Raw genomic sequence first — 27564 nt, forward strand, 5'->3', positions numbered from 1 at the left:
AGAATGTAGTTTGTCCTTTAACCCTAATAATATAGACCACAAATACAGTAGGATAAATCATGGAATGTTGCTTTAGCATGTTCTATTTTTCACTGCCACCACTGAGGATTGGAAGAAGCAGGACCTTTTTACCTTGTCATACTTGAGATCCTAGTTTGGAAAAAATTTCTAACAGTTTACTTTGCCTTCCAATGCTCCTGACTCAGCAGGCTATAAAGAGTAACACATCAGAGACATGTTTTGGGTAGGACAACAAGAAGTAGTACAAGGAGTGCTAAAACAACAGCTTATGAACAAAAAGCACTCTTGTATTCATTTTCATTAGTTCTTGTGACTTTTCTGATATACAGTAAGTAGACCTGCTGTCAGTAGGACAACAACATATTTTTACTTTTACTTAGCACTGACACCTGACTCTCTAATGAGATTCAAATTGGACCTTTGTGAAGCGAAAGAATAAATTTAGTACTTCAACCTTGTTTTCAACTCTGCTGCTGTGGCCTACAACATTAAGAAACTCCAGGGTAGGTACTTTTATTCAAAGGATTCCTCATGAATACATGCTGAATACGTTTGTTGGATATATACAAAATATTTTTTGTTGAAGATAACAAATACACTATTTTCTTTCTGTTTCATAGAAAAGTAAGCAAAAATTCTTTCCAGTTCTAAATTGGTGCTAAATGTTACAAAACTCAAAGCATGCCACATGTTGTGAAAGCATTATCTACTGACCAGCATTTCTTTGTCAGACCAGTCGGAGGGAAAGGCATTCTCTTTAACCAAGTGATGAAGTCTGGCAACATCAAAGAGACGTGATCCATGCTTTCCACTGTTCAGAACTGGCTCTAGGTATTTCCAAAACATTTCCAGATCTTTGACAGCTTCATCTTTCTTTCTTTTCTCTGCTTCAACATCTAAAATTTTAAAGTATTAGATAAAATTAGATAGTACACTATCTCCATTCTACAGAAAGCACACATTGTATAATAGTATTCTATAAGTACTGCTAGAATATTCCCATTCTCATGGTCTCAGAATAAATCTGACACCAAACTTTGGGTTTAAAAAACTCCAGGAAGATAAAGCCTAAGTATGGCTAACATGGCATTTCTTTTAGAAAAACAAACACACAGAAATAAAGCAAAAGAAAAACTTCACCAAAATAACAATTAATGTTTGAAACCTAGGAAATATAAAAATATTTGCACTGTTCCAAAGCTGCCAGCACAAATTTAGACCAAACAGTTCATTAAATATAGGATAAGCAAGCTTTACTATCAACATTTTGTTGAAGTGGAAAGTGGGGTTAAAAGAAGTTTAAGGTATAGCATGACTATGAATAGTGAGTCTAGAAGTTGTATAGCTCTCATTTTTATTGCGTGGTGATGATCAGTTTTCAAAGGTGCTCCAGGTACAGAGAAAAAAACTTTCTCTCTTAATGCCAAACTTACAATCACACTCTGAACCCAAGATCAATCATACTTATTATAGCCTAATTTAAGGGACATATGAACATTAAACCTGCAATGACTTGCTTTCATTTGGACATGTGGGTGCTCAGCACTTCTAAAACCTTAGCATTGAGGCCAAATACCACACTTGTATTTTTCCAGTGGCCCTATGGATTTAAACCAAAACAACCCTGTGAGGCTGTGAACTCTTCAAAAAATGCTGACCTTCTTAAAGAACTCAAAGATATATATTCCTTGTGCAGCAGCCATCAGAAGTGATGGCCAATTAACTTATAAAATGGCCCTATCATGATTTTGAAGGTATGTACCATAAGTGACTCCAAGCACTGGGTAGAAGATCATGGAACTCTCTGCCAAAAGATTTTGTAGATATAAGAAATTTTCAGGAGTTCAAGGAAAACTGACAAGTCCTTAAAAAATAAAATAAATACATTGAGGTTTACTACAAAGACAAGACACATCAGGATCAGGAAAATCTCTTGACTTGAAAATACGTGGATGCTAAGTGAGGTGCACACGGAGAAGTTTCATATGTGCTTTTCCTATTACGCTTCTTCTTTTCTTATTACTTCTATTCCTTTCCTTTACTCTTTTCATATTCCTCTCATCTTCCTCAGGCATCAGTTCATGACCACTTCTGGAGATAGAACACTGGCCCAGATGGTCCTTTGATTTAAACTGTTCCATTCTCCTAACAGCTCATCTCAGTTATAGGACCATCTTTCTTCTTCCTTCTTTTTTCATCTGCTCATGAAAGATAAACTCTAGTTCAGTGGTAATGTTCTCCTAACACACTCAGCTTTGAATGTATGTCATGGCAGTATAACAGTATTTAGACTGCTCAGTCATGGGTCATCCACTTCATGTTGTTGAATGGAAGTTGAGTGGCACTCTACTAACAATATTGCAGCCCAAAATATAAGTTTTACAACAGAAGAATAATTATGTTTTACTAACTCTGCCCCACAGTTTAATAATAAAACACATAAGCATATGACACTTAGATTTCCCTTGCACAGAAACATCTGGCTCTCTAGCATCAATCGTTAGATGCTCTATCCTTGAATATCGCCTCTCTTCTTCATTCTTATGCCTATAGTACTAAGGTCCTTAAGTATATTTTCATCATGTAAACCCTCTCAGAATAAATTAAATTTCCATGAGTAACCCCAAAAGAAGATGCAGGAGTTGGGAGAAACTGTCAATGCAGAAGAAATGTGACACAACCCCACAGAAGAACTGAATTCTCATTTCTATTACTAAAGAATTTGAAATTAAGATGGTATTCAGTGGTACTCTACGTAATTTTGGAACAACACCAATCTGTTATAATCATGTAACAGTGGAATAATAGCATCTAGTATATACTAATACATTGCATAGTGATTTTGAACCATCGCTGTGGAAACAGAAGTCCTAGAATCACTAGGACGTGTCAGGTCACAGATTTCCAGCAGAAACAGAAAAACAAATTCCATTTTGTCAGGCTGAGTGATTGGTCTAAGTTCTGAATATTAACTCTCGGAAAAGAGGAGATAATAGTAGAGCTACTAGAGTGATTAGAAGAACAAAAACCTAACCATATGAAAGGTACTAGTAGTGCTTGACTTGGTAACATCACAAAATGAAAGCCAATAGGGCATGTAGACACCTGAGAAGGAAAAGAACATGAAAGCTATGGTGCCTAATCCATGGTTTAGGAGTACTAATGCCATGAACAACAGAAACATTATAACACAATGGGATTTACAGGTTAATGTCTTCCTTTCTAGAAGTACATCTTTGTACATTACTGAAATGATCAGTCATGATCTATTTCAAAAGCCATTCAACTAGGAAATTATGTAACCTCTGCTCCAAGGCACAATTAACTATATCACTGGTGACAAACATTTGCCTAATATAACCTTAAAAGCCTCAATATTCCTACTCCATCTGCTTTAGTACTTCACCAACCTCTCCTGTACAAAGTTTCTTCCTGTTATATTGTTTTTTTTTTTTTTTTTTGTAATTTATACTCTTTATTTTCTATCCTAGCCTTTTATAAACTTGCAAACTTTTACCACATCTCCCTTTATGCCCTTTATCCTTAAGTTTAAAAAGATAAGGCTGACAATTTTTTTTTTTTTTTTTTTTATTTTCCTCATAGGTCAAGTTTTACAGATTCCTAATAATTTTCTTTGTGATCATTTGGAATTTTCTGATTGACACACATTATGAAATTTTAGCTCACTGTTGAGCTGTATGATAGAATTATTTCAGGTATTTTTTTTAGGTCATATTCTCATTTATAATCTGGAGATTTTTTTTAGTGGCATAGTGATACTGATGACATGTTCCTTTACAGAGTCAGCATGATAGCATGTCTCACAATGTGTCTTTTAGTTAGGTGCTTCCTAGATTGTATTTGTACACAAATTATTCTTGCATAAATATACTATACTATAGTTGCCCACATTAAACATAATATGCTTTATTCCAAATTGTTATTCTCTATTCTGTCAAGAACATTTTGCATTTGAATCACACCCCCTTTTTCCAATATTGATGATAATATTTTATAATACTAGAACAAGCACAAATTCTCTTGACTCCACTCCATGCATCCTTCTATTTTATAAGCCTTTAATAGCTACTCTACAAAAGCTAAGGTTTTCCAAGGAGGTTGCACCTACTATACACACACTTTCCTCTAGACCTATCTTGCTTACTGCGGGCCATGTGAAATAGCATTAGTAAAATTCAAATATACAACACTATTCCTCTGCTTAAAAGGTCAGTACTTAATTTTGTAAGGAAATTAAACTTACCTGATATGATTTGTTCTTGAACAACATATAGAATCATTAAGGTTAGGAAAGACCTCCAAGATCATCTAGTCCAACCGTCCCCCTACCACCAATATTACCAACCCACTAAACCATGTCCCTAAATACTACATCTAATCTTTCCTTAAACATCCCAAGGGATGGTGACTCCACCACCTCCCTGGGAAACCCATTCCAATGCTTAGCCACTCTTTCTGAGAATAAATTTCTCCTGATTTCCAACCTGAACTTCCCCTGGCTCTATTTGAGGACATTCCCTCTTGTTCTGTTGCTGGTTATCTGTGAGAAGTGGCCAACCCCCAACTCTCCACATCTTTCTTTTTGGTAGTTGCAGAGAGCAATAAGGCCCTGAGCCTCCTCTTTTCCAGAATAAACAAGACCAGTTCCATCAGCTGCTCCTCATAAGACTTGTGTTCAGGCCCTTCACCAGTTTTGTAGCCCTTCTTGGGACACGCTCCAGGGCCTTGATGTCTTTCTTGTACTGAGGGACCCAAAACTGAACACAGTACACAAGGTAAGGCCTTACTGGAGCTGAGTACAGGGATATACTAGCTGTTACTCCTATATTCATTTCTCTTAACCAGTTGTAAATTCTTTGTTCCAGTATTTTCCCAGAAACAGAAATTAAGCAGATTTCAGTGCCCTGGCTATTTGTATTCCTTTCCCTCTTCCTCCCAGATCTTTTTCCACTATCTCATTTGTTCTTTATGAGTCTCAAGTATAAATGAGAATGGCAGGCAGATCTTTAAACTGAATGCCATTTAAGTTAAGCTGAATCTGCTGATTTGAAAACTCCTCTGTCTTACTTCAGTACTACTCATCTATTTTGCCTATTCCTTTGCAATCTGAAGTTGAATCTTTCTGTTACCAGCATTAATTGTAGTTAGTTGTAACCATCACCTGTCTGCAATGGTATCTGTAGTGAAAACTGATTAACCCTCCACAATACCCATGCCAAGTACAAAAAGCCCCTCAAAACATTAACTACTGCTAGACTTCTCAGGACTACCTCTTACAGTTCTTCCTCTATGTTGAACAGTAAAAAAAAAAACATTTTTTTTTTTCAACTGCTTCCGTTGACCTACTGGCTCTGTTAATACAGCTGAGATGACTCACATTTAGCTTGCTGTCCACCAGAACCCCACATCCTTTTCAACAGAGGTGCTACTCAGCTGTCCTCAGGCTATACCACTGCGGAGTGTTATTCTGTAACACATTCTTTTCTGGCTGGGCACACAGTCACAACCTGTGCACTTCTCTTGAAATTACCAAATGTCCAAATTTTCTTAGAAACAGACCTTCCTGGCTAATGACACATACAGGTGTGCATTTGATAAAATGTTCCTTGGTGGCTGCTGCACAGAACTGTGGCTGCAACACTGCCTGCTTAGTCAGTCCTTTCCACTGGCCAGCTAAGGCAAACTTTTGCTTTAGCAAACCATTTGGTTTGGTGACCAAACCAATGGCAATAGCATTTTTGCACTAGGAAATAAAGTTGCTCACAGGTAGTATACACACACACAAGGCACAGAGGAGAAAAGCACAACAGGAATGGTCTACTTGAATATAAAACAGTACTCTTTCTGCACAAATTTTGTTCTTATGACCAAATTACCTTCAGGTGAAAGTAAAGATTCTTCTTGAAGTTTAGCTGCTTCCAAGTATGTCTGTAATGGATCATAATTCTCAGAAGAAATCCTGATTACACTTGAAACATTAACTCCAAGCTCAGACATCACGGGCAGTAGCTGAGGGTTGTGGAAACCCAAGATTATAAAGTAATAATGGGCACCATCATCTGGTTCATCATCTGTTCAAAACACATTAAAACAGACTGGAGTAAGGAATTCAAGAGCTAAACAATTTTTTTTTTTTTCCCCTTGCATATACAGTGATACTGCAAATTAAGGTCACAGATGCAAACTATTACAAACAATTAACAAAAATGCAGCATTCAGAAAAAAACAGTAGGTAGCTTCTGATATTCCTACAGTCTCTGGGGTGTTTGTTTTTTTATTCCTCTATCATATTTGCAAGCACAAAGTAACTAGACAAATTCTCCTTTGAGATAATCTGCAATCATTGCTATCACTGTTTTGTAAATACCCTTGGGACTAATGAGATGATCTCAGTTAATAAAATTTAATGGCAATGCTAGCAGTTCGTAACATAAAACTATTAAGCATACTAAACAAAGACACTTTTCATGGTGGTTAGCTTTTGGAGGCAATTATTATTTTTCCTACTTTTTCTTATCATTAGCTGTGACTAACAAGGCAGCAAAGTATGGATATGGGGTAAAAAAAAATCTCTTATTTTATACAGGTACCTGATGTTTTCTGCCCACTCCTCAGACACCCCTCAGATTGGAATCAAAAACACTGGATCTGGTAAAATTGTTTCTATAGGGCCTAGCAGAACCACATTAATAGCTACTCAAAGCCATTCTGTACAGTACAATCTATACTCACATAAGTAAGATAAAATGAGGTCTCTACATTACTTTAGCTTTGATTCTTACAGGCATAGAAATTTCTTCAAACACTTCTAAGTCCGTGAAAAATCTTAAAATTATCAAAATGATATTTTTGCCATGCCTTATCCACGAACATGTGCTAATGCACAGAAAGCCACTGTTCTGTTCCTGTGCAATTTCGTCAGCTTCAGATTCAGATTTGTTCTAAACATCTAGATCAATGCTTTTTAAATGCTTGAGGAGTATCATTGATCTCAAAAGAGATATGGACAAAGTCTGATGAAATAGGAAGGAATGCCTGCAGGGGTTCAACTGGGGAATACCGGCTACGCATTCAAGACCAGCAAGTGCTTCTCTAGTGGGAGAAATCCTGTTTTTTCTGACGTAGTTAAAGCTCACTGTGGTCCAAATTAAATATAACCATGATCTAATGAGGAGAAGTATGCACATTCTCCCATTTTTTTTTGTTCCAGTGACATTTGTAACCATGGGTGCTATGTATTGAGAATAAAGATTTTCTCAACACTGTTTAGTATATTATTCCTTACCTTGTATAGCTCACTTCTGGACTAGCTTTCTTCAGGTCTTAGCACTACCCACATGTTTTTACAGTAAATTAATTCATATTGCCCTTTATACAGAACCTGGCTTCACCTCTAAACAATGGTGGACAGCTCAGTTTTACTTTATTAATACAAGGAGAAAGATGCCTTTGGATACTGACACATGCACTTAGTTATTCTGAAATCTTTGTGTAAGGATATTTAATACTTATTTAGCCACTTTAGTCTTACACATGCTAAAACATTTTTGATGTTAATGTGCTACACATCTCATCTCTATTTTATTTCTTGGACTGTACAATATATCTTACTTCTAAGTAAAGTATAGTGCCCTCTTCAAATGCAAGGTGGCAATGCTTTCATATTGCCAAATACATCTTTCAACATGAAACAAAAAACATACTGAATGTGAAGCTAGGTTTGATGATTTTTGCAAGTTTATCAGGAGCATATATGCTTTCTTTACATACCAATGTATTTGTACTCCTCTTCCTCTTCTCCTCGTCGCTTCAGTTGGGTGTTCTTTTTAACAGTAGCTGGCACTGCAGAGGCTACGTCTGTCTTTCTTCCTTTCCTTTCTTTCTCAGCTGTCTTGGCACTAGGGGGTTTCTCCTTCTTGCCAGGAGGTTTACCTTTCTCTTTTCCTCCATCTTTTTCCTTTTTTAGCTCTTCTTCTGCCTGAAAAGGTGAAGAAACTAAATTTTCATTGTAGCCTTTGTGAAGAACAAAGGACAGATTGCTATAAAATTATAGTGGATAAGTGAATAACTTGAATACTTCTGAGTACTTTTCCCTCTCAGAGTTATAAAGTTGTGTTAAAGATGTCTAAAACAGTGCTTTTTCCTTCTTGAGCACACCATTCAGTTTATTATATTCTTACTAAATCATAGTGTTAAGACTTGACATTAAAGAGGAACTATGAGGGGAAGGTATATATTATACCTACAGAATTGATTAAACGAATACTGGTGGAAAGACAAGAACCAATGACCTTCATCAACTACCACTACAGTACTTGCATCAGCCAGAAACCTTCCCTAGACTGAAGGAAAATAACACTAAAAATTCAATTTCTGTTAAGTCTTCAGCATCTCTGTTAACACTCTTGAGTATGGCATAAAACAGTACCAGCACTATTTTGTCTTTGATGTAAATATCTGTCTACTATAAACTACAACCAAGAGCCTTGTGCTCATTTCACACAGGATATTACTCAGCCATTCTCATTATTTCCAAGCAAACCCCCTATGTTAAGTTCTACTTGGTAATTTAAGAGTAAAGAATGAAAAAAGATGGTGATAGTGTCCCAAAGCCTCACATTATAAATCCAAGAAGCTCACAAGTCTAAAATTAAAATAATTCAAAATATATTAAGGCAAAGAGAAATGCTGTAAGAACAAGAATCTTTATGTTTTCCCAGCAGCATGACTATGCACTAACCACATGAGAATGGTGTTTTTTTTTTGTTTTGTTTTTTTGTAAAGCTAAAGTAAATACATTGAAAAGATATTATCTTAACTTACTGCAGGTGTCACTTTAAAGGCTATTAAATAAATAAATAAGAATAATAAAATAATAATAATAAAGTTCTCCATGCAAATGAGATAGGTCAGATGACTCTACACAGTTGTTTTCCTTACACTCAGCTGGAAAAGCAGACTTTCCAGCTGTAGAAATTGTGTTTAGCTCAAATTCAAAACCAAAGCTGAAAATCATTTCCTTCCTTCCCTTCTTCATGCATTCGCTTTCTGTACCATTTAGAAATACCTTCAATAGATTCTTAAAACTGTTTGTGCTGTGGTACTGTGGACTTTGAACAGTATTAATGATTTGGTTTCAGATTTATTCAACTTTGGACATCTTAAGCAAAAGATTTTGATAGTATCAATTTGAATTCTAAGTTGATGAACACATCAAAACACATGATGCAATCATCAGGCCACAGTGTTTACAATCAGTTTTGTTAATTGCACCTGAATCATTTAATGTAATTAAGCCTCCAATCAGCAGAGACGTATCTGAATTTGTTAAGATTCCAAGAAAGAACACTACTTGTCCTTAGAATTTCAGGAACTAAAAGCCTCTCCTTTTGAGGACTCTTTCCTTTTTGATGTCACATTTCTTGTTCCCTACTAGGTGCAGATTTCTGTGGAGTTTTGTCTTCCATCTGTCATTTTAAACTTTGTATTACATAATTACATAAATCTTACTACCTCACACGCTTTTCTAATTACGCTGAAGTGTCTTTGAATAATTCAAATGGATACACTTGGCAGTTAATGACAAGCTTCTGCTCCTATTGAAAAACAGAGATTTCATAATGGAATTATGGTTTATTTCTGCATATTCACTTTCTGCTTTTCTTCTGCCATTCCATTTATTGGTGTTTACTCCAAAGAAAAATGGACAGCTACGTTAGTTTTCTGAGAATTAATCTGCCAGTGACATCCTGGTTTCAACACCTGAGCCATCAGTGGAACTTGTACTGTACAAGCTAGTTGGAAAGGACTGAAATTTTATGGCAGGCAATTTAGAGTTAAAATTCTAAATTAAACACCAATTTTTTCCCATTCTGTACTGCAGAGTATCTTTATAGTGAAGAGGCCTCCCAGCTGACTGAGGCCTCCCAAACTGACAAGTTTGTCCTTCAGCTGCTTCTCTCATATTTGTCTGTCACACTTTGATAAATAAAATCCAGTGGAGCAGACAACTGTCCAGGTTGCTTGGCTAACCAAGAAGAAACTGTAAAGTCTGGAGGTTCTTCTACCTTCAAATCCAACTATCCTCAGATTCTCCAGGGAAATAAGTTCATACATACAAGAGTAACCTTGCCAAAACAAAGCCTAGGGCTCCATTTTAATATTCAAGGGACTAATATTTAAACTTCAATTTTTTGTTTTACAGTTTACTTTCCAGCACTGATTAATATCTAAGAGAAAAGTCATTTATCCTCCATTGTTATGAACAATTTGAACTTCAGCTTTACCCTTTGAATTCTTCTTCATGTTGAGCTTTTATTTATTTATTTATTTATTTATTTTTTCTCAGATTCTTTACACATTTTTTTGGCTTACATCATCTGTTTTATGAGGAAAGACTAAGCAAGCTGGGCTTGTTTAGCCTAGAAAAGAGGAGACTGAGGGGGGATCTTATCAACCTTTACAAATACCTGAGTGGACAATGTAAAGAGGGTGGGGCCAAATTCTTCTCAGTTGTGACCAGTGATAGGACAAGGGGTAATGGGTATAAATTAAACCACAGGAGGTTTCATTGCCATATGAGGAAGAACTTCTTTATGGTTCTGGTGACAGAGCACTGGAACAGGCTGCCCAGAGAGGTTGTGGAGTTTCCTTTGGAGATTCTCAAAACCTGCCTGGATGTGATCCTGTGTAACGTGCTCTAGGTGACCCTGCTTGAGCTGGGGAGTTGAACCAGATCATCTCTGAAGGTCCCTTCCAACCTCAACCATTCTGTGATTCTGTGATTATCATTTGTAAAAGTTTTGTAATTGACTTCAATGAGACCAGTACACTAAATCATCAACTAGCATTTAATGTTCTTGAGTGTGTGCTATACTTACTTGTTCAGTAAGTTTTTGAAATGTAGCACTGACAACTTTTTTACTTTTTATAATTACAGCAGTTAGAAAGCAATTAGGGTTCTGATATCACAGAAACACAGGTCGGAAGAGACCTCCAAGATCACCTAGTCCAACCTCTGACCTAACACTAACAAGTCAAATATGATTGTGATTCTGTGCAATCTTGCTAAAATTCCTCCTAGAACACAGAAGTAATCTGACTAAGGCAGTCTTGGAGCTAGAAGTAACGATTTTGGAGAATATGTGGAAGTGAGGGTTTTTTTGACCATCCTTGTGGCCCTCCTCTGGGCTTGCTCTAATAGGTCCATGTCCTTCTTATGCTGTGGGCCCCAGAGCTGGAGGCAGTACTCCAGGTGGAGTCTCACAAGAGCAGAGAGGGAGAATCACCTCCCTCGACCTGCTGGCTACACTTCTCTTGATGCAGCCCAGGACATGGTTGGCTTTCTGGACTGCAAACACACATTGCTGGCTCTGGTTGAGCTCTTCACCCACCAGTACCCCCAAGTCCTTCTCTGCAGGGTTTCTCTCAATCCACTCATCAGGTCTGGACGTTGCACTTGGCCTTGTTGAACTTCGTGAGGTTTGCAGAAGCCCACCTATCAAGCCTGTCAAGGTCCCTCCGGATGGCAACCCTTCCCCTCCAGCTGGTGGAATGCACCACTCAGCTTGGTGTTGTCTGCAACTTGCTGAGTGTGCTCTGAATTCCACTGTCTGTATCACCAACAAAGATATTGAATAATACTGGTAACAATACCGACCCCTGAAGGACACCTCTTATCCCTGCTCTCCACTTGGATCTTGAGCCATTGTCCCCATACATAGTGAGAAATGAAACTTCAATGGATTTAAATTTGAACAGGGTTGATGAAATTAGAAACCTTTTACAAATATCTGTGTTGCAAAGGTATTTGAACAGTAATACCGATTGCTGTAGAAAGGTGAAAGCGCAGCAGTGCAAAGTTTTTAAGAACAGGTTCAATAAACATTTACCAAGAATAGTTTATGTATATTTTATCCTGCCTTAATACCAGAGGATGGAACAGATAACTTCTCCAAATTTCTTCCAGAGAAGTGATTCATGATAGTAATTTCTTCACAATGCTACTCTGCACATACCCCTGATACCTCTCAAGTAATATAACTTCTCCTACCTTAACTTCAGCAGAGATATATTGAGCTGAAGCAAGTTTCTACCACTATTTTCTAGTGGTTCTATGCTTCAGCTAAGACTTTACTACTTTTTACTGAAGTGAAGAGTTCACAGGCAATACTTTTTCTTTTCTATTTTTTTCCCTGTCTCACCTGCATTTGAGTAATTGGGAGCTTCTTCCCGAAAATCTAATTAACTTAAAATATAAATTTCTATTTACATTTATCTTCAATTACGGATGCAGGGAATGAAGCATAAGTAGAAAGCTGAATTTATGCAAATAGCTCTTGAATAGAAGTGGCTTCATAAAGTTAATTAAGCATCCTCTCTATGGCATACTGTACTACCTTCTTTTCAGCTTCCCTTCTCTGAAGGTCTTTCTGTTTAAGACAAAGCAGTTGAAATTTCAATAGCTTTCCAGTTAGTGTTACAGGAATCTCTTCTCCGCTGTCAAGAATGGCTTTGGCTGCTTCTACTACCTGCAGAGAAGAAAACAAAAACAGCTATTACTTGTATGGTTTTAATACTGCATTTGACATAGTTTGCATGCAGAAAAGATGGGGTGTTATTCACATTGAACAATATGTGGCTCAGAATGGCCACATGTTCTGAAAAACAGCAAATCAGTAAGATGCATAGCTATTCTTTGGTCCAAATGCTGTAAGTATGAGATAAAACTAGAAGAGAGAAAACTATGCAAGTGTGAACAGATGCACTGTTTTTACTGTAAACTGCATATATATATTTATATATATATATATTGGTTTTAAACAGGCAACATTAAGCAACTACTTATTATAAGCTAATAATAAAAAAAAAACATTTAGCAGGTACAAAATCGGTAGGAATACTTTGGAGTACTACTTTACAAAGTGACTAGTGTCTGAGGCACCAGCCTTGAATGAAAGATACAAACTTCTTGAAGGGAATTTGAGAGGGTCTGTCTTGGTGAAAATACACCCCTCCCTGTGTAATGCTGATTCTGTTGGTATGCAGCCTAATTGGGGTGAAATAAGGCTATTGAGTTTTCTTAGGGTGATGACAGCAGCGGGAACATACAGCTGCATTGTCCAGATGTGTGGCATTGACAGGCTGTTTTATGACTATGTTTTTTACAGCTTGTTTCCACTAAATTTCGTACAACACAGTAACATCTGGGCCGTTTTCCTTGGAGCCTCATAACCACTTTATTTACTGCGAAAAAAATAAAATAACATAAAAATACCATAAAAAGTTGTTATATGTTTCTTTTCACTTGTGTTGTCTCTGTAATAAAGTTCACCTATGTAGGAAGCGCTGTTGAGGAATAATATAACCATAATATTTTCCTACTTTTGTTTTTAAGCAACCATCAGCTTTATTTATAACCATGGGCTGAATTAGGTGTTACTCAAATGTTCTGACATGTTTCTCTTTTCCCTTCTTGGAGCAATTACAGTTGGGCACATATGGTGTCAATTTTGCTTGCTAACATTCAGACAATGAAGGTGCACACTGCATCTCACTGAACTGTGTCTTGTCTAATGCAAACACCACCATTAGCTTTGAGCTTTCATAGTTTCTTGCCCAGCTTAGAAATTTTCACTTATCCAGTAAAACCTGGGTAAGTAAATATAGCCACTACACATGCTTCTCTGAATTATCAATGCCAGAATGGAATCCAGAATATTATAAGCCAAATTAGTATTTCATGTACATGGGAACAAAACACGGGAAAAAAAATATGTTAAATTTTAGATTTTTCTGGATCACATAAGAGGGAGACAAAGCAAACAAAATATTTGTATTTATAACCCCCCATCTCCAACACTAATAAATCTGATATCTCCTTAACATACAATACGTAAGAAAATACATCATGGTTAAGATGAGTTTTCCTTTACATCTTTTGTATTCTGAGTAATACTACTGGTCACTATCTCAACAAGCCAACCATAGAAGGCTTCTGGAAAGAATCCCAGTAACTTCAGAGTCATGGCAGAAAATCAATGGCACATTAAGGACTGACTTAAAAAATCCCACAGACTGTACGCACCCTAAAATCTACTAGCCATTCCAACAAAGAAGAGTCACCCAGAGCTAGCTACAGAAAATCTGAGCTCTGAAAGAGATTTTGGTAGAAATATCATAGTCATTTCCCTTAGAGAAAAAAAAACAATACCCATATCGCTTTTTTGCAGAAATGGTGTTAACAGCCTATGGAAAGAGATGCTTCCCAAATGCCTAATCTAGATGAGATGCACATTTCTTGACGCACAATAGAGGGGAAATGGAGAGATTCTGGAAGGATTCCTGAAAAGTATATATAGTAACCCAGAGCTTGATGGCAGTTGCTGATTTATTATTCATGGAAGAAGGAAGGAATGCTTAGATTCTTACAACCCATTCCTCCTGAGAAATTCAGAGTGCTTTACCAGTTAAATGCAATGCATTGTGATTATTCCTACTTTGTAGATAGAGAATACAGAAATTAAGGGACTTTTCCCAGGTCTATAGTAAACTGGACAACTCAGTGAGTGGAGAGGGACATTTATTTGTTATTTATTTTTTTTAATGTGAGGTGTCAGAGAAGTATAAACCAAACCCTATTTAACAGGAATACATTCTAATACTGGGGAGAGAGTTCAGACAAAAATAAAACGAGCACCCTACATTTGGCAATACCATGAAAACAGTTTTTCACACAGCAATGTAAAGTCTGCTCCATGCATAAGCAAATAATGATAATAAAAAAATCCTTCATCACTGCTTGTTTAAAGATAGAACATAGATCAATTCATGCAGAGCAGATAAAAGAATTTATTACACTCATGCAAGTTTTCTTCATTTGTGGCCCTGTGAATTATGCAGGCACCTGGCATAAACAGCTAAAAATCCACAGAGCCTCAATAATAAAAAAAAAAAGCTGAAGACAAAGACTTGGTAGGAGTACAGAAGGAATTTTTTGGGATACTACGAGGTGGATTCATTTCAGATTGGCTATACTTTATCCTGCCAATGATGACCTTTTCCTTATGTGAGAAACCATGGAAACTTGGACAGACAAACTCAGTTAGGTAGGGCCTCTTTTCCTTTAAAGGAATAGGAAACTTAGCATTCCTCACACAGCAGGGGTCACATTTGTGAAGTGCAGAAAGGCTGCAGTGATGCAGTATTTGATCTCATATGGTGGCAGTATGAACCATGCAGAGCCTTAGCTGCCTGGTGCAAAGGGCATGTATTTCAAGCCATTCAAAAACTGCATGAGTGCTTGTAGGTGATACTATACCACTGGCATATGCTGATGTCATTGAGATTGGAGACAGGTTTTAAAAGTTTGGAAAACCTTTAAAGCCAGTCTTCATAGTATCTTTCTTTGAAATGCCTCCTTTTCTTTATACAGAACCATTCTGTGGCTGCTAAATTATAATGAGAAAAGCATTTGAAGTGATAAATTGAATTACCAACTTTCACAGCATTATCATTAATTGGAAGTGGCTAGCATCACTTGCTATGAACAGTGGTCAGCCCTAGTTATTCTATATCCATGATAAGCTTTGTAAAACTCCATCTTCCCTCCTGTACTTGAAACTGTATAAATTCAAGACTCACATACATAATGGTTCCTAGAAGAACTCCTTAGTAAAACATATTGCTTCATAGCTGACATAGATAGTCAGTTTGAAACAGGTAATCTATCATTAACAGAAGAGCCATCAGTCAAGAGGTTATATGGACTACTTAATCGATGGAGTTAATACTTACTGTTCAAATATAATTTGTTAAGCAAGCTAATAAAAGCCAATAAAATAAGCCAAATCTTAAACCAATCTGCCATCAGTGTTGTGAATCCCTCACAAGAAGCTTTCAAGACAGACTATGGAATGAAAGCTGCATGTAATACTGAAAAATTACTTCTGGCCAAAGAAGACTTCTGTATGCATAGTGTTAAATATTTTTGAATCTGGTGATGCCATTTCATTGACTAGAGCATATGATATCATTTCAAAAGAATACCAGGAAGGCCCTGAGCGGACTGAAACAACTTCTTTCAGATCACACCTGCAGTTTGTTGAAAGGTAATTTAGTTTGTATTGTCTGACCATTCCCCTCATTTCACTTGTACCTCTCAGAACCTCTTCCCAAATATGATGTCAAAAGATCACTTGTATAATCATCATCCTCCACTCCTGAATTAAGCTCTCGCAATTCAAGCCGAGCTAAATCAGTAAATCAACTGCGTATCTGAAAAGAGCTCCATACAGAGCTTATGTATCCACAAGGTAGACTGCAAAACTTAAGCCAAAGCAGAAAATCATCCTCATTAATCAATAAAGACTCTACCAACATGTATTTCAGAAAATTAAAAAAAAATTATCAGAGTAGATTTGATGTTTCCCTTCTTCCCCTCAGTGTCCATATCTTTCTTATGCTGTGGACCCCAGAGCTGAAGGCAGTGCTCCAGGTGGAGTCTCACAAGAGCAGAGCAGAGGGGGAGAATCACCTCCCTCGACCTGCTGGCCATGCTTCTTTTGATGAAGCCCAGGATATGGTTGGTTTCCTGGGCTGCAAGTGCACATTGCTGGCTCTTGTTGAGCTTTTCACCCACCAGTACCCCCGAGTCCTTCTCTGCAGGACCTTCTTAACTGGTTTAATCTCAGAAATGCAGAAGGAGTACTTCATAAGACACTTATGTACAATGTATGTGTCTTACTGTTAGAAGTACTCAAATAATGTTTTAAGGGAAACATAAATAGTTGAATAACCTCATTTAAGTAAAAAAGAGAAAACATATTACATACAAATTATGATGATTTTTAACCTTGGCTTTATTAAGTATCTCATACAACAGCTCTAACCATCTGTGGCATATACCTCCTATGCGTTCCTGACCTGCTACCAAACCCACCTTCTTTAAGGGAAAATATGAAATGAATGTCCAGTTATTCAAAAGAGCAATCATTAGGCATTGCTATCTCAGGAAACAGGAGTGTCATGCAAAGGAAAGATTCTCTCATGTGGCTCTTTAGATACCTGTTCGTTTTTAACACCCTAACTGGGGAGACAAAATTGAAATGGTGACTCAAGCCTGAAGAACTTCTAAAGACCCCAGAGCTTTAAAATGAGAAGATACGCCAGTCTGCTGTGATCTGTTCCCAGAAGAAAAGATATATTGCTATGATGAAATCTTGAAACATTTACATTTCAGTAGTATAAATGTGCCCAGCTTGTCTTTTCATTGTGGAGCAGAATATTTTGTGCTTCTGAGAAGTAAATTCTTTCCAGTAATCCCAGCCAATTGGATTTGCACAATGAACATTACTGAGCTAAAGTCATGCTTCTCTGATATTACATCTGGCTACAGAGAGAAACCAGTAAGAGGTGGAACAAAAAGATTTAAGAAGTAGAGCTGTCTCATCGACGCTTGTGCTGGCAGAACCTGCCCAGCTACACGTTGCCAGAATTTTGTTACGAACCCTCAGAACCTGTGGGACAGGAGGGCCCAATGACCTCATGGGCTTGGCACCGCTCCTCAGCAGGACCTTTCCACTTACGCCCATGTTTGCATCAGACAGGCCTTGGGCATGTTTTTTTCCTTTGGTGATAAAGGATTCTGTAGTTAATTATCCTACTTGAGAAACATGTCCTACACTCCACAGCCCATAATTAACCACTTATAATCACCTGAAACTTTGAAGGCAACTAAACAGGTATCAGTATTTTATTTTCCAGAGGGTCCCTCTACCAGTTTAAGAATGACATTGTTACAGACATACTTGCTTAACATAGAGATTGCAACAAAACTTGCATGGAAAACAACAAAAAAAAATTATACTAAGTTGCACATATGCAGGAAATCTTGTAATGCAGAAAGCAAAAACAAGGTGTCACCAGAGTTCTAAGCAAGTTTAAAGTCTAAGTTTTAAACAGATTGATGAATTTCAAATGGGATCAAGTTTCTTTCCTAGACAATAAATTGTCAGCAATTTGGGGTTTTATAAACGGCCTCAGGCCGGATAATTACAATTAACAGTAATAAAATAATAATACAGGCAGAGGGTGTTGCCTGAAGAATACTAGAGCTAGGATTATGAAGAGTCATTATTCTGAAATGGAAATAAAATATGTTCAATTGTCTCATCTAAACAATAGCAGCAGATTTCTCAGTTTCTATGAAACACAAAATTAGAAGATGCAGATTGTTTTTCTGCAGGAGCTCAAGATTTTTCACCCGAGTTGTAGCATTTATAAATCCTGGAACTTCCTAATGTGACATACTGCCCTTAGATGGGCCCCTGGAAAGGGATGCAGAACTACAGAAGCTTTAGAAATTGATTGTAAGCAACGAGAATTTCTAGGAGCAACCAGTTTATAGCAACAGCAGTACAGTCTCAAGGAACAAACAAAACCCACGCCGAAGGCACATAATTTGATAACATAATGTAGTACACACGCAGCTCTTGAGAAAATAGTTGACAATGACATCCTACTCCCCTGGGTATTAGCACTGGTGAGGCAACTGTCTGCCAAAGCAATGTAGCAAGCTCTGAGAAGTCCACCAGTGAAAGGCATTATGAAGTATCCAGCTCTTAAGGTAAGCACAACAGGTAGAAGGAAGCTTGTGTAGCTGAAAGCACTAGTTTTAGTAAAATTTTCAAGGTATCTGTGGTGATTTAACAACTGATGGACAGCTAAGTTCCACTCTTCTGCCCTCTCACTCTCCCTCCTCAGAAGTATGGGGGGAGATGATACGGTGAAGAAAGGAAAACTCAGCAGTTTAATTAAAGGAAAATAAAAAGTAAGCAAAGGCTGTGCAGAAGCAAATGGAGAAAATAATTATTCTCTACTTCCCATCAGGAAGCAATGTTCAGCCTCATCTTGGGAAGCAGGGCTTCAACAAATTCATGTAGTAGTTGCTCGGGAAGACAGATGCTTTTATAACAAGAGACCCTCCCCCTCCTTTCACTTCCCCAGTTTTTATTGCTGAGTGTGACGGTGTATGGTATGGAATATCCGTTTGGTTAGTATAGGTCAGCTACCCTGGCTGTGTCCCCTCCCCACCTCTCTCTTCTGCCTTCTGGCCTGTAAGGGGGTGGGAGCTGGAAAGACAGCCCTGACACAGTGTCAGCACTGCTCAGCAATACGCAAAACATTGGTGTGATATCAATACTGTTCTAGCTACAAGTGCAGAGCAAAGCACTATATGGGTTGCCCTGTGGAAAGTTACTACCAACCCAGCCAGAGCCAGCAGAATATCAAAAATCCTGGAATATTTTAAAATTATCTAGGAGGGATATGGATAACCCCAAAATTTGCAGTTCATCTGGAGATGCCAAAGATTTGTGTCTTGGGGTGGGATAGTCTCTGTTTGGAATAGTTCAGCACAGCCATAAATTGTCCCTATTCAGTTGTCAGCAGAGCAAATTGAATGGTTTGTACAGGTCTCCTGTGAGATAAAGAGAGGGAAATCTAACCTCAGCTGATATGCAGACATTGGTCAACTTCCATAAGAATCATTCATATTGATACTCACAAGCTGAGACCAATCTGATTTATGAACCTTGCTAAACCCAAGCTAACTTTTTTTTTTTTTTTTTCCCCTCCTTAACTTCCTTTTAAGTAAACTGACCTAGATTCTTGGACGCGGGAGGAAGAGTAGTTAAACTCTCCTAAGAAGACAAAACAATAGATGGCTCTAAGGTAAATACACTTCATGCAGTAGGCTCATTTACAAAACAAGTTATGTTCCATACAATTATTTACCTGCTAGGTATTTGGTACTACAGACATGAAAAGCAAGGAATAGATGGTGCCCACAGTAGGATTTAAATGTCCCCTACCCTTCCCTGGAGCCAGTACCTCTCTAAAAGGCGTCCTCATTTAATGACAGCCATTAGCCATTTTGTGAGCATCAGCATACCCATAGAGAGTGAAGGCCAAGCGCTCTTGCAATAAAATTCTCTTAACTGACATCCACACAATTGCACTTGACAAAGGCTGACTAGAGAACGGTTCCATTCTATTACAACATTTAAGACTGCAGTGTTTGTTTTGCTCTCTACTGGAACTGGAAAAAATATGAAATCTTTCTATCCTTTTGACCATTCAGCAAGGCTGCCAAAGTTCTTTTTTACTGTCAAACCCACTCAAGAAAACAATGACACCTGACAAGTTTTGGCCCCTGAACTGTTGCACTTTACAACCACTTTTCCAATTAATTTTTGTTCTAGAGTGGAAAGAAAACAAAATTTTGCTAACTTTTACTACAAAATAGAATTATATTGACACATCTTTCAACTGGAAAGACTGCATCTTAGAATGACTATCTCTACTTTTGAGAGAGCCTACTCTTGATCCTGACCATTCTGACGGTGCTTTGTAAAAATCTATATGCTTCCACAAAAACTATTCACATTTAATTATATGTTTCCACAAGAAATCAAAAGGCTTCCCTAAAAATACTCTTAACTAGCATTATTTCCGAAACTTGTTTCTTCAGTGACACATATTCTGGCTACTAACCACTCTTTGATCTCCTCCAGATGCCACTGCACAACTCAAAACAGCTTGTACCTTCTTGGGTAAAAATATTCCTAGCCACAAGCACTACGTCTGCAGCATTAAGAATTTTGTTTCTACATCAGATTATTAACCTCATGTAAAATCCTAGTGAAAAACATTGTATATATAAATTTTATGCAGCAAGAATGAAGCACAAGAAATATATACCATTACAAAGTTGTTCTAGGTCATTAGACTGTGAAAATACTTATGGTAATAGAGTAGAAGGAACTGTACAGCTAAAATGGAGATGTGGAATCATGAATGCAATTAGAGACAGGAAGCTAATGGGTGACATGAGAGTTTTTATGGGAGGGATCACTACAGAGGATTAGAAGAATTCTTATAAGAGCAGGGGCCAATGGGCCAGATATGTTGATTTTCATTTCTGTTCTTTCAAAAGCAAGATCTGTGTGAGATTTAATGCTACTTCATTCAGGACAGCATTGTAAGAGAGATTCATATCACTTTTTTGCTGAAGATGTAGTATCATTAGCTATATAGCTATATCACTTAAAAAAAAAAACAACAAACACACACACAAAACAACACAATAAACCTAAACCTTTTGCTTTTTCTATGCTAGAAATTTACTGTAATATTCTTAAGGCAACATAAACACATACCCTTGTCCTTTTTTTTTTTTTTTCCCATGAAAGTACTGAGACAGATGGCAGTATCCCCCCCAAAAAAAAGAGAGAAAAAAAAAAAAGGACACAATCAGAAAGATAACAGAAAGGCATGAATTATTTAGGACCAGCTGAAGAGAGGACATAAAAAATATTCAGAATTCCTTAATGAAATTCATGCCATTGAGGTGAGAACTTATTAGAATAACATAGCTTTGAATACTTACGTGCCTGCACAAACACACGTGTATGTGTATGTATAAACTTTCATAATACATTTATAACACCTATACCCAAGAACTACATACTGAGTTCCAATAAAAAGTGGACCTTCTCTTTACATTGTGATACCACCAAAAGAACACTTCAAATAGTCTTACCAGCAACAACCTTTACTTCACAAATCTACATTCTACATAATTCCAGAAAACAAGCAAACAAACAATTCACAGAAATGCTTGAAGTAAGACTGCTTTAAATTCCTTGTTTTCTGCCAGAATTCATTCAGTTTACTTCAGCTTGCTCATTGCTATGTTTCACTACCCTACATGAAGTCTTAATATCTTAGGTAATGTATTTTGTGTTGGAAGTGACAGGAGAAGAATATGTTTCACTTACACCTAGAAAACCCAAGGATCCTTCTGACCCTGCTACAGCTTATTATTAATGCAAAAAGTGCTGTGAACATTACACAATTTCCCAAGGACTCTGAGAGCACAAACTGAGGAAGAAAAAAAAAAAGTAAATGAAGAAAAAAAAAAAGCACCCTATAAATAATTTTAAAACAATGCAAGATTCTGTTTCTAATCCATAACCTTTTAGTCCTCAAAAATGTACAAAACATGAACTAATTAAGATTTACGTGCAAACAGTCAACTGAACTGCATTTTGATGGCAAAGTGTACATACTATGCTTAGCAGTAGAAGGATTTAATTTGGACTGTCTCTTTGGTTTGCTTTTTGAAATTGCACAACTAGGTTGATATTTCTATATCCCTGTCAGTACGGGTTGTCTGTTATGGATCTTCAATCCGACAATAAAACTGGCACTTTTTCTGCTTTTGCCAGTCCTGAATTTTGAAGTATCTGAGTTGATACTTCTTCCCTGTAAAAAAGAAGGTAGAATAGAAATGAGGTTTTGAATGACAATCAGTTGCTGTGCATATCTAGAAGCAAGCCAAAAGGAGAATCAAATCGTTTCCATGTTCAGCCAAATATGACAATTTGTAGTAAATATCCTACGCTTTCTTCTGTTTAAATCTTAACAGTTCCTGCATGTGACTTGCAAGCTAATGATTATGATGGAGAAAAATGATTTTCTGGGTTGCAGAATCAGAGACAATTCAGTGTAATCAGATGGGTAACAGGATCTTGGACAGCCTGATTTAGAAGTCCTCGCTATTTCACATTTAAGGAAGAAAGGAGTTAGTCATGAAAGATACCCAGAGAGACAGAAGAAGTCAGAGGAAAAAGCTGGGCAATTTCTTTATGGGGAACATGGAAAGGGGGCATGGTTATAGAGATATAAGGGCGAGCTGGCTGTGAATAGCAGAAAAGATACAACCAAGAGACTCTCCACATAACTGAACTGCTTCTAGCCATAATTAAGTCTTCTTTATGAAAACTGTGGAATATAATTTAATGATCATGCTCATAAAAAAAAATGGTTTGCATGATATGGTTGTGGCTTATCCTAGTCTTAAGAAAATGAACAGTGCTGAACAAAGATGAATCTTGTTGAGAATTTTACAATGAAAAGAATGAAAGGAACATTTCATAAGTGGTAGGCAGACAGTGGAGTTTTATACAATCTTCCCATACTCAAAATGTGAGAAATTACTCTATGATCAGAGTCTACTCTAGCTCTATAAAGTTGGTATGTAGAATGTGCATTTCAACTTTAAAATATTTTGCAAGATACCTCACAAATTACAGGCAACTTCAGAAAAATTAGGAAGATACTGTAACAGAAAAGTTTTGAGTATTTCACTGTACCAAATGAAAAGATGCAAAGCAGAGGATTCTTAAGTGAACATCTGCCAAAGCACACACTACAACAATCAACTTGGGTTCCATGAAACTTGGACCACCTTCCAAAATGGTTATTATCAATTTAATTTTGTTCTTTTTGAAGAAAAGATCTTTTCACAAACAGAATAGCCCTGGTAAGGCTGCAATTCTAGTTGAAACATATTAACAATGATATAGCGAAAAACATATTTCCCTCTGTATTATTTAACTATTGGTTTAGAAATAAGCATTCTACAGTTAAGGAAGCAGTGACAAAGACTGAAACTCATTAACTGACAGACCTAAAAATGCAGAGATAAATAAAGAAGCACCATCAAACAGGTGAGTTTCTTATTGGGTCTGAAACATACAAGATGTTTAAACTTCTCTATTAAAAAACTAAGTGATCTTGGAGAAGACACAAAATCTTCAATTACTCCATTTCCAGAAGACACAATAGCCATAGCAGTTATAAAGAATGTAGCATAAAACTCATTCATACAAAGCAATTTGGCTAGCTTAGTCAGCATAGTGTGAGAAAGCAATATGATTTATTTTGTTAAATTACAAGATATGTATCTTAGAACAAAGTAAACAGACCAAATTTAAAGGATGGAGAACCTGAGAAGTGGTAACTTTGGGAAGGACTTACTGGTCAACAATGAACAACTCAGTTGAAAATTCACTCTCAAAAGTGAATTCACACTCAAAGCAAGGCATTAGCCAAGGTAACTTAGTCAATCTTCAGACTTGCATACAATGAGCCATCAAATAGAGTATGTGCATTACATTACATTTGTATTTGATGCATATTCAACAAAACCACTAAGTTCCTTCTGGTGTCCACAATTAAATAGTGAATTGTAAATGTTTCTTAAAGAAAACTCACAGATTTGAAAAATATGAAGAAGTCTATTACACATTGCTAAAGAAAGAGAAAAAAATTAGGAGCAATCTGAACACAATCTCAAAGTTTTTACACTGAGAAGATTGATTGCAAGATTTTCTTTGATCTAGTAAATATGGCCATATATTGAAACATGCATTTACACTGAAACTATAGGTAAATCTTATCAGGAAAGGTCCTTCCTGTAAAGAAATTAAGCTGTAACATATTCTCAGTCATTTGTAATCATTCAGAAAAAAAACATCCGATCATGATTTTGGAAGTTTCAAGGCTGATTATTTTTTGGAAAAAACACCACTGTGACCTGTGGCACAGGTCACGATAATCTCTTCTACCAATCATATCTATCAATTTACTAATTTCACACGACATAAATTGATGATAGCTGCATTAATAAGAAATCCAACTCTTGGCCTACAGTGTTGACTTTTTTTTTTTTTTTCTTGTCAGTAGCCTTTCTTATTGAAAAAGAAGTTATTAACTTAGAATATGAACTTAGTTATTGAGAATTAAACTTAGTTATTAAAAATTGAAATAACCTAGTTAACCATCTTCTCCTACCACACCCTGCAACTTATGGGATTTGTTGGTATCACAGACTTTACTTCACTTGTTTAATGGACTCTTCCCACAGTTTTGCCCATCTTTTCTACTTCAAACATGCTTGCAGAAAAGTTTTTTAAAATCCACTTTTCCACAGCATACTAAACAGAGTCTAGCAGAAAATGAAGTTACTCTTGGCTTAAGTTGTTGTTGATTTTGTTTAAATTTTATTAGTTCTACCATGCCTGAAAGATTTTCTGTCTTGCATTCACCTATACCTTTCCTCAAGGAATAACAAGTCTAGCGAGGACTTCTGGAGTGCAGTGAACACTGTTCATGCTGTGTCCATCGCCAAAATGCAGCAGACATCAGTCGAGTTTGCTGTCTACCCAGTGATTAACAGCTGAGAAACTTTTATTTACAGCTGATTTAATCTGTTCCAGTGGCATGGAATTCTAGCATGCAAATGCAAGCACATTCTTTCCCAATTGCAAGATCCTGCATCTGGGCCAGGCCAATCCCAAATACAGGCTGGGCAGAGAATGAACTGAGTGCAGCCCTGAGGAGAAGGACCTGGGGGTGTAGGTTGGTGAGAAGCTCAACATAAGCTAGCAATATGCACTTGCAGTCCAGAAAGCAAACTGTATCCTGGGCTGCATCAAAAGAAGTGTGGCCAGCAGGTTGAGGGAGGTGATTATCCCCCTCTTCCTGTTCTAGTGAGACCCAACTTGGAGTACTGCCTTCAGCTCTGGGACCCCCAGCGTAAGAAGGACATGAAGGTATTAGAGCAGGTCCAGAGGAGGGCCACAGAGATCATCAAGGGGCTGGAGCACCTCTCTTCTGAAGACAGGCTGAGAAATGGGGATGTTCAGTCGGGAGAAGAGAAGGCTCTGGGGAGACATTATAGCAGCCTTCCACTACCTAAAGGGGGCCTACAGGAAAGCTGGGTAAGGACTCTTTGTTAGAGAGTGTAATGATGGGACAAGGAGTCATGGCTTTAAACTAAAAGAGGGTAGGTTTAGATTAGATATAAGGAAGAAATTCTTTCCTATGAGAGTGGTGAAGCACTGGAACAGGTTGCCCGGAGAAGCTGTGGATGCCCCATCCCTGGAACTGTTTAAGGCCGTGTTAGATGGACCTTTGAGCAACCTGGTCTGGTGGGAGGTGTCCCTGCCCATGTCAGTGGGTTTGGAACTAGATGATCTCTAAGGTCCCTTACAATCCAAACCATTCTGTGATTCTACAAATGGGTCAGGATTTGTGTTTGTCCCCGGATTTGATAGTATTTCTCAGTTTGACACCTAACAATTCTCCTGCAAGAAAGCAGAATTAATATATTAATTTTTTTCACATGCAGTGGAATAAAGATTAATATTTTAAACTGCAATCAACCTTTTTGTTTGCACAGGATTCACAGTCTGGCTTGTCCTGGAGATGAGTTGGAGCAGTGTACAAAAGGATGCTGTTGTTACGAGACTTCGATTCCGCTGGCTTTATAAGCACAGGCACACATTCTGAAAATTGCATTCTGAGATTCACATCCAAAAAAAACTGCTCTGGTCTCTACCACTGGTGCCTGTTTCATCCTTCCATGACCCTTTGTCTCAAGCATCTCAGCTTGCCTGAGAGAACCACAAAATTGTTCCATGTCTCTCTCCCTTCCGTGCCCCTCTCCCTCATGGCCACATCCATTACTCGATTGTTTATTTGCAGCAAACCTGGCTATCTACTTCCAGTCTTCTCACATGAAGGGGCAGCATGAGGTTCCATCTTGTTTCACAGTCTTTTCTCACTATGGTACTGCTCCACAGCTCAACTTATTCCCTTCTGAGTATGTGACAAGAATCCTTCTCAAAATTTCCTGAGTAACGTCAAGGCAACTTTCCTAACCCAGTATCAATGAGTTCAACAAAACTGGAAAAGAAACTGCTGCAGGGAAAAAAATCTTTCCATCTACACAGCCCCTGAACTTGATCTCAACAGAATTTTCCACAAAAACAAAACAAAACAAAACATCTTGATGAATAAACTAGTGTGGAAAATTTAGGCTTGAATAAATTTTCGAAGTTCAAACTATGGTAACTGAGAAACTGCTTCATATTTAGTAGTAGTGAAGCACCTTAATTACACATAACATGAGCAACTCTAATAGAAAATGGACACAAAAAACAGGTACATAAACAATAGAATATATGTGTATATATGTATATAAATATACATATATTTATACAAGGTATATGTATATATATATATATAAAATAATATAATATGCATATATTCTATTTTGCCCAGAGAAGTTGTGGATGCCCCATCACTGGAGGTGTTCAAGGACAGGTTGGATGGGGCCTTGGCCAACCTGGTCTAGTGGGTGGCATCTCTGCCTATGGCAGGGGGGTTGGAACTAGGTGATCTTTAAGGCCCCTTCCAATCCAAGCCATTCTATGATTCTGTGATATATAATACACATAATTTATTCAAACATACTGCAGCCTTAGGTCTTGTCTGTTAGAAAAACTGTACATGATAAATCAACCTGATTCACTATTAAATTTGTTGCTGTTTTTCAGGAAACTTAACATTTTCCTTCGCATATACAAGAAAAAAAAATCATTTTCATGGCATCTTTATGAGAAACTCAACTTAACATGTTTTAATTAAGTGTTGGAATTAGCACAAAATTACAGATCAGGACTCCTACTCCTCATCAAGTCACTTAAGAGACAGAGAAACAGTTAGACACCAAATTGTCCCAGATATGGAAATCTTTTAACTACACGTTCATAACCCAGGCCAAAATCCTCTTCTATTTATACAGTAAGAATGATGTGAAATTGACCACAG

The 27564-nt window shown here is 37.2% G+C and overlaps 1 protein-coding gene across 1 annotated transcript in view; it reads right to left on the reverse strand.

Moving 5' to 3' along the window:
- Positions 1-27564, reverse strand: part of SPAG17 (sperm associated antigen 17) — a 105272-nt gene that overhangs the window by 67762 nt on the left and 9946 nt on the right. Inside the window, exons 4-7 of the mRNA XM_068698742.1 lie at positions 12441-12568; positions 7813-8020; positions 5919-6113; positions 736-917 (exon numbers count right to left, since the gene is read on the reverse strand). Coding sequence (XP_068554843.1) covers positions 736-917; positions 5919-6113; positions 7813-8020; positions 12441-12568 — 713 coding nt within the window. The remainder of the gene's footprint in view (positions 1-735; positions 918-5918; positions 6114-7812; positions 8021-12440; positions 12569-27564) is intronic.

The sequence above is a fragment of the Anas acuta genome, chromosome 1 (genome assembly GCF_963932015.1).
Source record: "Anas acuta chromosome 1, bAnaAcu1.1, whole genome shotgun sequence".
Classification (NCBI taxonomy): domain Eukaryota; kingdom Metazoa; phylum Chordata; class Aves; order Anseriformes; family Anatidae; genus Anas; species Anas acuta.